Source organism: Salvia splendens, chromosome 5 (genome assembly GCF_004379255.2).
Source record: "Salvia splendens isolate huo1 chromosome 5, SspV2, whole genome shotgun sequence".
In the NCBI taxonomy this organism is placed as follows: Eukaryota; Viridiplantae; Streptophyta; class Magnoliopsida; order Lamiales; family Lamiaceae; genus Salvia; species Salvia splendens.
In genome coordinates, this window is record NC_056036.1 from 7,617,970 (window position 1) to 7,629,198 (window position 11,229).

At 39.8% G+C, this 11,229-nt stretch overlaps 1 protein-coding gene and 1 non-coding gene across 3 annotated transcripts; one reads left to right on the forward strand and one right to left on the reverse strand.

Moving 5' to 3' along the window:
- The first annotated feature begins 3,963 nt into the window (after positions 1 to 3,963).
- TRNAQ-CUG lies at positions 3,964 to 4,035 on the forward strand. The gene has a single exon. It is a non-coding gene; the product is annotated as a tRNA-Gln (tRNA).
- Positions 4,036 to 5,924: 1,889 nt separating this feature from the next.
- On the reverse strand, positions 5,925 to 10,299 carry LOC121805936 (probable protein phosphatase 2C 52). 2 transcript variants are annotated; one of them, XM_042205990.1, is made up of 6 exons: positions 10,090 to 10,299; positions 8,584 to 9,062; positions 8,148 to 8,498; positions 7,949 to 8,066; positions 7,633 to 7,856; positions 5,925 to 6,613 (listed from the first exon to the last, which is right to left on the reverse strand). In XM_042205990.1, the coding sequence occupies exons 2-6, from the start codon at positions 8,842 to 8,844 to the stop codon at positions 6,152 to 6,154; spliced, it is 1,416 nt and encodes a 471-aa protein (XP_042061924.1). In that variant the 5' UTR covers positions 8,845 to 9,062; positions 10,090 to 10,299; the 3' UTR covers positions 5,925 to 6,151. The 2 variants fall into 2 exon arrangements, with proteins under 2 accessions (XP_042061924.1, XP_042061923.1); XM_042205989.1 differs by having other exon boundaries at positions 8,584 to 9,137.
- Between the last annotated feature and the right edge of the window lie 930 nt (positions 10,300 to 11,229).

Genomic DNA, 11,229 nt, shown 5'->3' on the forward strand with positions numbered 1-11,229 from the left:
ACATTAAGAACACAGATAACGGGTTTGTTATTGTGTGTCTGTATGTTGATGATATGTTGATAATGGGCAGCGATAGTGCCATTATTAACGAGACAAAAAACATGTTGAAAAGAAATTTCGATATGAAAGATATGGGTCTAGCTGATGTGATTCTCGGAATCAAAATATTGAGGACTAATGAGGGAATTGCCTTAACTGACAAACTCATAGTTTAGGATGTTTAGATGGGTGATTAACACATGTTGTTGAATCTTTTGAGGTATAAAGTATATGTTTCACCCACTTTTCAGCTATTTTTTAGAGTTAACGAGTTTGTCGGAGTTTTGATGCAAGAACAGGTCTAAAACGGGCAAAACGGAGCGAACGGGCTGACCACAGAAAGTTCGCCCGACCGGGCGATTTTCATATAAAAAACGCCCGGTCGGGCGCAAGCCGAAGAAAACAGAAAGTTCGCCCGACCGGGCGTTTTTCATCCAACAAAACGCCCGACCGGGCGTTTGAAGCCTCATCGCGATTTACCCAGATCGCCCGACCGGGCATATTCCGACTTACAGATCGCCCGACAGGGCGATTTGTCGCTGTTGCCAACTTTGCCTCTTTCTCACTCCGGATATAAAAGGGTTCTCACTCATTTCCAAACCCTAACTCCCACACCACGAATCTTAGCAAGAAAGTAAGGTTTTGAGAGGATTTGAAGTCAAGGAGCTTCCCATTTCCAAGAGATTGGAGGAAGGAGACCCCCCACCATCAATTCCACCATAGGGAGTTCTAGTATCATTTCTATTATGTGTAGCTTTGTTTTCCTTGTTTTTGCTTTTATGTTAGCTTTGACTATGAGTAGCTAAGCTTTTAGTAGGGATTTGGTGAAGTTTGAATGGATTGTATGGATTGAATCTATGGTTGAATGCGTATCTATCTCTTTTGTTGGTTTTGTTGAACCTTGGTCTTTTAATATCTAATTGCTTAGCTACCAATTAGATAAATCTTGTACCTAATTGATGTTATTGAGAAATACAAGATTAGGATAGATGTGTAATCAACAACTCCGTGCATTATATGTAATCGAGAGATGCATAAGCTAGAGAGAGGGCTTGGGTCCGTTGTGCTTTGGAGTCAATCTCGAATTGTATGGACGAGACTCCTACACTAGAGATTGACCCACGTGTTAGATGCACCCGAGAGGGGGTCTAACCGATTATCCCGACTTTCCTAACCGCATTTGAGGCCCAATAGATGAGCATGACCCATAGATGAAATCCTTGATCCATTCTAACGGATCCATTTCCCTATACTTTCCCAATTTGTGTGAAAACCTATCTTTGTTTGTTTGTTTTTCTTAGTTAATTGTCTTACTAGCTTATTTGTTCTTTGATCTTAGTTAAGAAAACCAAAAACCCCTTTTATTAGTCTAGATAGTGTTCAAAGTTACATCATAGTATTCAAACCGGCTTTTAGTCTCCGTGGATCGATAATTTAGCTTACCACGTGCTACTTAACTCGTACACTTGCGGGTGACGCTTTTGAATACTAAATTAGCATGAGTCATTAACGCAATCTCATTATGTTGAGAAGATGCTTAAGAAATTCAACTCATTTGATTGTAAGCCAGCAAAGACTCCTTTGGAGCTCAATGTCCATCTAAGCAAGAATATGGGTGATTCTGTTGCTCAAGAAGAGTATGCAAAGGTCATAGGAAGTTTGATGTTTATCACAAACTGTACTCGACCTGATCTTGCTTGTCCTGTAAACAAGTTGAGCCGATTTACGAGCAACCCAAGTAAGGAACATTGGAAAGCTCTGTGTAGAGTTTTGAGATACTTGAAGTATACTCTTAACTTTGGGTTGCATTACACAAGATATCCCCAAGTACTTGAAGGGTACTGTGATGCAAATTGGATCTCTGATTCAAAAGACTCATTTTCTACAAGTGGGTATGTGTTCACTGTGGGGGTGGTGCTGTCTCGTGGAAATCAACGAAACAGACGTGTATTGCTCGTTCCACCATGGAATCTGAGTTTATCGCTTTGGATAAAGCAGGGGAAGAAGCCGAGTGGCTTAGAAACTTCCTAGAAGATATTTCATGTTGGAAGAAGCCAGTGCCGACAGTAGTGATACACTGTGATAGCCAAGCAGCTATAGGTAGAGCACACAGTGGCTTATACAATGGTAAGTCTCGACATATTCGTCGGCGACATAATACCGTCAGACAATTGATCACAAGTGGTGTTATCACAGTTGACTATGTAAGGTCAGTGGATAACTTAGCGGATCCGTTAACAAAAGGTTTAAACAGTGATCAAATGCAAAAATTGCTAAAAGGAATGGGACTGAAAACCACATCTTAAAAGATGAGTATAGTGGTAACCCAACCATACGATTGGAGATCCCATGGGATTGGTTCAATGGGAAAACGAAGCTATACAAATCTAGCTGTAACACTCAGAAGATTTTAATCTTCGCCCATTCTTTAGAAAGCATTGAGTGTTGTAACCTGCACGTGGTAAGAGGCTAAGTCTTTTGACTTTTAATGATTCTTGAAATCTCAAGGAGATGCAGTATGGCAGGATACTCATGAAAGAATCACCTATGTAAGTGAGGAGTGAGGCCGCTTCGTGTGTGTGAGTCACTTATGAATTCCAAAGAGGCGTTCCACGGCCGAAACGGACACAAACGTGAGAACTGATGGAGTTGAGACTATATTGTGTTGATACTATTGACTAGGCATACACTAAGGAGGAATAGTTCAAGGCATCGCGTCCACTAGCCCGCCGGTATGTCCGATAGTATTGACTATGGAAGGTTCAAAACCACAAGTTACCTCTCCAAATACAGTATTGTTTCTCGAGAACTGAGCAAAGAGTCTGCATACATGCATTTGTGTCTGGTGTTGGTTTGAGCTTGCAGCGCTCTAACCAATGTGGGGGATTGTAGGAAAAACATGTAACATGTGGGAAATTAGAAAGGTCTCAAAACCTTTCATTTCCTAAGTCTTTTGGCTTTTCAACGTCCATGTGTTTATGAGGTGCCTTAAACCCGAGACCTCTCGTGTGGCCACTCCTAGCCTATAAATAGGCTTGTTTTGAGAGATGGAAGACACACAACACAATCGACAATCATTCTCTCTTCTCTCGTAGCTCAAGCACTCTAGTTCGCATCTTAGGAGCATCGCATTGCTCGGTTCTCGCCTCCAATTCAAGTTCGTCGGAGCCTACGAGTTTGAGGTGCTTCAACTCGATAGGAGGAAAGTCGTTTCATCTTTGGGGACATTACGCCAATCCGTGAGCACTAGCCGGGGCGTATTTCGTCTTGCGGAGAGAGGGATACCTCGACTCGACTTGAAGAATACTATAGTTTGCATCTCTTTACTTTCGTTGCAATTTATATTATTATATTTACCTTCCAGTTTTGTTCTTTTGTAATAGCAAGAGTTTTCCCGTGTAAAGGCTACAATATTTCCAACACTTTTCGTACCCCAAACATGGAGAAAGTCGTCCATACATTTTCCATGTTGATGTCCCGACTGCATCGTTCTGTTCCGCTTCTCCAATTTGAGAAATGAGATGCGCACGTTTTTTGAAGAACCCCAAATTGCAGCGAAATTTAATTTACCCCACTTCTCGAATTTCAGAAATGAGATGAGCTCGTCTTTTGAAGAACCCCAAATTGAAATGAAATTTAATTCACCTTTTTGGCGCGTAGTAAATTTAGCAAGGGCGGGATATAATTTTGAGGAGGGCAATTTAGACATAATACCGTGTGGGGTGCATCAAATAAATGAAAATAAATAAATGAAAATTCCATTTACTGGCTCATCTCTGAGAACTTGAACACTAAAAACACTCAATAGATAACAGGTTGGAACAGTACCAAATCTTGACAAGATTATATTCTGGACATCCCATATCAAATAACCTGAACACGCCATAAGTATATAAATATTTAAAATGGAGTATAAAACAACAAGGTCCCATGGTCTAGTGGTTAGGACATTGGACTCTGAATCCAGTAACCCGAGTTCAAGTCTCGGTGGGACCTCAATTTTTTTATTTTTTGTTACTAGGATTTATGCTTTCAAAATAAAATAAATCTTAAATCACCACGAGTAGAAAACGACCATAAATTTTGTGTGAGTAAGCTCTACTGTTTTAGTGCATCGGAATCGGAGGAATCAATGGCGAAGATTGAAGAGCAAGAGCCGACATTGCAGCATCAAACAAAGATGAAAACTGCCGCCAAAAGAAGCCACGGATCCACATTGTTTTTCATCTTCGTAGACTACCTTTTTTTGGCCATTTTCTTTCTTTTCCTCACCTACATCGTCTATAAAATGGTCGGCTTTTGATTTAAAAAGGTGACTTTTTCATGTCCGATTTTATTGTGTTTTGTTGTAATGTTGCCGTTTCTTGAAAAAGTAATTTGTGAGCTTTTTATGTGTGCGTTGATGTTGTTAGGAAATAGGTGGGCATTGCTGGAAAATTGTGATCAATGCATTCTTGAAATAAAAATTGAATCTTTATTTGCGGAGGTAGGAGATTGTGAAGAAATCAAGAATGATCTGATTTGGGTTTTTATGAATGTGTTAATGCCTAACGGCGCAAATAATAGATTGGTGGGCATTGATTGAAAATTTTGATAAATGCATTAATAGATTGGTGGGCATTGATTGAAAATTTTGATAAATGCATTCCTGAAATAAAAATTGAATAGTAGTAGTATTAATCTGTGGAGGTAGGACCGTAGATGTTTGGGAAGAAATGTTTTGATTTGGGGTTTTTTGAGGTTTAATTAAACCTGGTTTTGCCAAAACTACAAATTGAGTGGGAGCATTTAGTAGATTTCATTGGTTAAAGTATTTATGATAGATTTTGTTGTTGTTGGAACTGTAATTTTGAGGTTTCACTTTCACACTCCAATGTTCAAATTAAATGAGAATTAGTCAGTTTGTGTGGTGGTACTGGTAAAGGTTTGTTGGCTTACTACATTTGGGAGATCAATTCTGTTGTTTCTTATAATTGCAAATGTACTTATACCTCCCAGCTCTACTCCATCACCTTGGCCACCAAACGAGATCATCACCTTAGGACAAAATTGAAAGTACTTGATTTGAGCTATAATCTTGCCTTCCAAGTAGCTTAGATCGTTGTTCCGTCCATTTACGCAGGATGATTAATCATGTGATTCGTAGAGTGTTAAGAGCGATAGGCTCGAAAGGAGTTCCACAGTTGGTGGTCTTGCTGTTTTGTGGTTGTATGAATTCATCGCTTCATCACAATTGCTCTTTGTTTTTGTTGATTTATTAGCATTTGCACGTGGAGCTGATTTCACTGTATTTAATCTTCACTAGTGTTGTGTCTGAATGTCTGATGCATAATATGATACAGTTAATTGGAAGAGTTTAGCCTTTTGATTTACATATTTAAAGAAACTGTAAGGTCCTGATACGATGGAATGGAATGAAGCTAGCAATGAAATAACAAATTTTTTTTGGCATGTTCATTCCATTCTCACTTTCATCACTTTAGCCACCAAACAGTTATCAGATTCCATTCCGTAATTCTTGGGCCTAAGAGTTGCATTCTATAATAACTTTGCTCTAATGAGGAGGATTTTTGTTGCACTTTGATTTATAATTAAATGTTTCTTGCTCATGAGTTGTTGCAATTATCTAGTGTTTGAGTCGTTTTGGCTAGATGTTGATGCATATTGTTCTAGAATAGTGATGAATGAGGTTGCTGCTGCTTATTGCTCGACTTTTCACCCTCTAAAACTAGCTGTCGGAACATAAGACTTGGGTAGAGAAACTTTTTATTGGCTGCAAACATGGTATAGCTACAACATTGAAAAGCATAGAAATAAAATGCTACATGCCCTTATAAGGAAAAAGAAAAGAAAAGGAAAGGAAAAAAGAAAAAAAACACAAAATATAGGTGAAACACCATAAGATGCTACATGGCCATATATAATGTTTGCAGCTACTATTATCAGCTAAAGAAATTCTCATGAAAAAATAACAGATAAATTTCAACTTTTCAAAATATATGCAAGAACCATAAATACGATTTGATCAAATCTTATAGTTGTAAAAAAAACCAATATTTCTTGGATTTTTCAGACAGCGCTACTTCTAAGACGTTCAATCAAAACGACGTCGCTACTGCCCCGGCCTTTCTTCGGAGAATCTGGGAAGTTGAACAAGAGAGTTCACTCTCGTCACGCCTTCCAAACCCGACCAGTTCTGATCCTCGCCGCCGCCTGCGTTGTCCACCCCAACCGGCACCCTGCTGTTGTGCTCGTTGTCCTCCGAAGACCTGACGGTGAAGTTCCGCTGCAGGCACGGCTCGGAGTGCTGGCCGTCGTCTGATTCCATGACGTTGCCCGAGTGGTTGCTCTGGAGGGTCGCTGATGAGAAGCTCTGCTCCTCGTTGTCGGACTCAGTATCCATCTTCCCATCTAGGAATAAGCAGACCACAGCGCAGTCGTCCATCTTTGAAGTTGGATACTTGGCTTTCCATTCGCGGGCAGCATGCTCAACTAGGATCCGAGCAGCGGAGGACCTTGTTGGGGACGATGATACTATCTCGACCACTTCCTCGTTGCTCAGGACATCCCATACCTGCACCCAGGAAAGAGATTTACATAAGAGGGCGTGATAGATTAGACGGACAATACACGTTTTGCGACCAACAAGCTCAAAATTGTTGAATAAAGTAATGCAATCTTACAAGAACAATAAGCTAAAAAAATAAAAATGAGTAAGCATCTTTTCTCCTTAAGATTCATCATTTGGAAAGAAAGTTCAAATAGAAGAAACTATATCGAGAAAAATTCTTGGCAAATTTAAACAACCATTGATGCAGAGCATTTTTTACAAAATGAATCCACAGGCAAGGTAACAACGTGAAGGTCTAGAGTCAAAGTTTATTTTATTTTATATTAAAGAGATAAAAGAAACATACATATATTAAAAGTTAGGTCTGCTCGGTTCTAACCAAAAAAAATATTTGAAAATGAATCGGACGTTTGGTTTCTATAGTATAAATTAAAACCAAACCAAACCAACTATGGCTAAAACCGACCAAAATCCAACCGTTCAGTTCAGTTATTCGGTTTCGGTTCAGTTTTGCTCACTATTTATATTTTATGCCATCAGTGATCAGAAAAACGAATAAGATATGCAACGACTTATATGGTCCATGTCTAGTTAATATCACTGATTCACGAAACAATACCTAGGGCATGCCCTAATTTGCATAAGCATGGCTGCTTTTTATTTCTCGTTGCTTCATTTATTTCTATGCAGGAAACCATCCCCTGTTGCAGCACCAAGTAGAAACTTAGGTGTTTTCGTCTAATTCAACTCTCAAAACTGGTTTTGCAGCCAATAATCACTAACGAGGGGGCTTATAAATAAAGTGGCTCGACTATCTCGCACGCGATGCTCAGTGTGCCTAAATAAAGCTGCAATCTCGATCTCTAAATGGGGACTAACGCGTATGTTATGGAACATTTTTGCCGTAGGTGAGCTAATGATAAGGCATCTAAAGGCGAAAAAGTGAGGAATTGTAGACACATTTCAACATTCTATGTTCGAAAAAAACACATGAATCATAGCTTAAGGAATAGTAGACTCACCCCATCTGATGCAAGAACGACAAATTTGTCTCGGTCACTGAGAGTCCAATGGGAGAATTCAGGGATGGAGATAACTCCATATTCCTTTAAGCAAAAATCTCCAAATGCGCGAGCCATTGCTAAACCAGGAGCATCATCAAATGGAAGCCAAACTCGTTGCACTTCAGGCTCATCTTGTAAAGCAAAGACTCGACCTTTACACCTCTTTATCCTCTCTGCTTCCTCTGTTTCAAGAAATAGCAACCATAAGCTCATCTCATTAGTATAGCTAAGACGACTTCTCAAAACCATATAAACTAAACAAACAAGAACATACTGGGCAGATCAGGCTTTAGATCGACTGTCAATTGGACTGCCACCATCGAATCGTTGCTATCTTTAGATCCCAATATAGCTCTCGAATCACCAATATTGCCAATGAAAAGATTCCGACCCTTCAATAGTTCAAGGGAAGCTCAACACAAGTGAGATTCAAATTTTGATGTAAAAGAAGTCTACGAAGCTATAACATTTACCTGTTTTATAACCGACACGGCCGTACTGCCACTGCAGAAGCAATCCAAATTAGGATGAGACCTCAACTCTTTGTCCATCGACTTGTACGCTTTCAGAAAAGCTTCTCTCCATGAAGACTCCACTCCCTCCTCGACAGGTATATCCTTCACGGGATCTACCACATCTGATTTCACATTCCCGTTGCAACAATTCACACTTGAACCACTCGTCATCGGCTCAGACTCAGAGGAGTTCATAAAAGAGGATATCTTTAGCGGCAGCATTTCCCTAACTTTACGAGCCACCATATGTCCATGGGGCCCGTGGCCATCGAAGACGCCACAAAAAGTAACATCTTCTCCCATAAAATCCTGTACATCCACAAGATTTTAAATAACATTATCTTCTGAAACAGACGAGGATGACCCCAACAAAAACAATAAAAAAGGGACTTACTTCCCACACGATCATAGCATCCTGGTTTATGCCTTTCCGGCCTTGCTGAGTGAATATGCAAGAATTGCTGCTCTTCCCATTGGTGATCATCCGGTTAGGGATAGAGGAAAGATGCTGCAAAGTGGCGACATGGTCGGAAAATGTCCTCCTACTTCTCTTGCGCCTAAGCATATCTATGCACAAACAAGACGGAGACATCCTCTCTCCATTACTCCTGCTACTACAAGTGCTCTGACTACTAACTGAGACACAACCCCCCATTATCTCAGAATGGGAAACAACAGACCATCAGAATTAAATCAAAGAACAACCTCTTCTTCTTGGCACACAAGAATCAATTTTTACAGATCAGATAGTATTTGACCAAGCAAAGACAGTTAGGAGGGGTCACGAGATTTTGAATACAGATTCTAGGTCCCTTTTTCTCAAAGTCAAAGATCAAGCTCGTTGAACACGCCGAGGACCGGTAACCAAGCCAGCTAGAAAAAATGACATTCAATCAGTGGAGATTGCTCATATAGCATTTCACTGTATGTATAGAAATATGGAAATAGCTGCAAGAAAGTAAACTCCAAAATCAACAATACTAAAATATAAAGAGTTAGCATGTGAAAGTGTGAATTAAAAAATTATCACAAGGCTACTTGTCCTTTGACAGGAATCTCTCATTATTTTAACAAAGGTTTAAAGATTTCATGTTATCACAATTTACAACCCAGCCATACAATATAATATTTGATGACAGAAGCATAGGGTAATCTTGAAATCGTTGCCACATTTCCCACCACAAAACACAAGCATAAAACAAGATAAGCCTTTAAGCAATCCTAATTAGTTGACCATTTTTTTATTTTCTAATGCATTTTTTGCTATCACAAAATCCATTCAATCAACAAGCTCAGTTGACTGATAAGGGGAATTACCTCTCTAATCAAATTAAAGGATAATGTTTTACAACTAAACATCTACTATTGTGGGATTTTCTTGGCAACCATAGATCTAAAATAGGATAAAATATAATAAAGCAAACGCATTCAAACACACAAGATCTATAAGGAAAGAAACAAGCATGTACATTGGAGTATTTTCTTTGCTATACTAAACTAGAAATAAAGAAAAGAAAAAAGGGGAAAGGGTAAGAAAAGATGCATTCGTTCAAACTTGAAAATTTCATTCTCTTGACTAATGGGTTAAAAATACAAAAGCATAAAGCAAAAAAAAGGGAGTTCACACAATGGGGCAACTCGTCAAACAGAGAATTCTACAACGTTGAATTCCAATGCGCAAAGGCTAAAAAACATAGGAACAAAACTCCATTTCAAGAAAAATTGAAAAAAAAAAAGGATTCCAAGCTCAAAGCTGCCCATCTATGACCAAATCCAAGAAAAAGATGATAAATTTCCAAAAACCCTTTTGACAACTCTGCAAACTGAAGACAAAGGTCGAACTTTAGCAGCCCAGAAGGGAAATAATCATCTAGATAAATAAACAAGAGGAGGGGCTTACCTTGTTACATGAAGAAAAATGTTAGCAGCAGTATTCTTTAAATTTGAGGAGGAGGGAGAAGGTTGTTGGGGTGAAGATGAAGGTGCATTAATTACAATTGGCAAATGTATGAAAAGTGAGTGTGTGTGAGACTGTGAGTAAGGGAGATAGGGGAGAATGAGTTGGCGATAGAGAACGAGCAAAGTGCCCGCCTGAAATGATGATGTTAGACAATAGACATGGACATTTCCTCTTTTCTGCTGCCTTTTTTTGCCCTTTTAATCGTCTTTCATAAAGGGCCTCACGCTCCTTTTTGTGCGCGTTGCCTCTACGCTTGGGTTTATTCCTTGAATAGTAAATTGCTCGAGCTCAAGCTCGGTTCGATTGTAAACACTAAGGCCTCGTTTGATTGGCTAGATAGTCCTAGATAAGCAAAGATAGTCATGAGTTTATGGCTGTTTGTTTGCCATGATTGGACTATCATAAGGCCACAGAAAGTGTTGAAGGCCCGCCTTAGCCCGAAAAGTTATTCAGAATTGTGTGATTATACAATCACACAATTTTGCTGTGATAGTGCACTGTTACTCCTTGGTACCCAAAAATGTCCCCGTCTCTCTCCTCTCACTCTACCTCATTTCTGCAAGTCGCGCCAATTTCCCTCATTCGATCTCTCCATCCCTTCTTCTCTGGCTCCACAATGCAACCGAAACTCTCGAAACTTCACCTCGGCGGTAGTGGTGCGCGTGACTCCATGGTCGTCCGACGGTCTTTCGCCGGCCTATTTTCACCGATTTGGTGCCAAGTGCCCAGCGTCGTTTTGTGGAGTTTTTTTTCGTAGGCCGGCGGTTGTTAGTGTAACGGTGACAGCCGCCGTCACACCATGGATTTTGCCGCTCCATGGCCAACGGGCTGGATCTGGTTCGATTGTTGTGCTGTTTGCCCGCTAACAACCGTCGTCGATTGTTGAGGCTGTGATGATTTCCAAGAGTATCTGAGCCAAAAAAAATTTCTAAAGTTCTCCATTTTCGATTATTCATAAAATTGGTGTTCGATTCTTCAAAATCTTTGTATCATTCTTCGAATTGGGTCGGCATTTGGGGTGTGTCTTCTCTGAATTTTGGGGCTGGTGACGATTGTTTGGTTTTAAATGAGGCCGCGTAT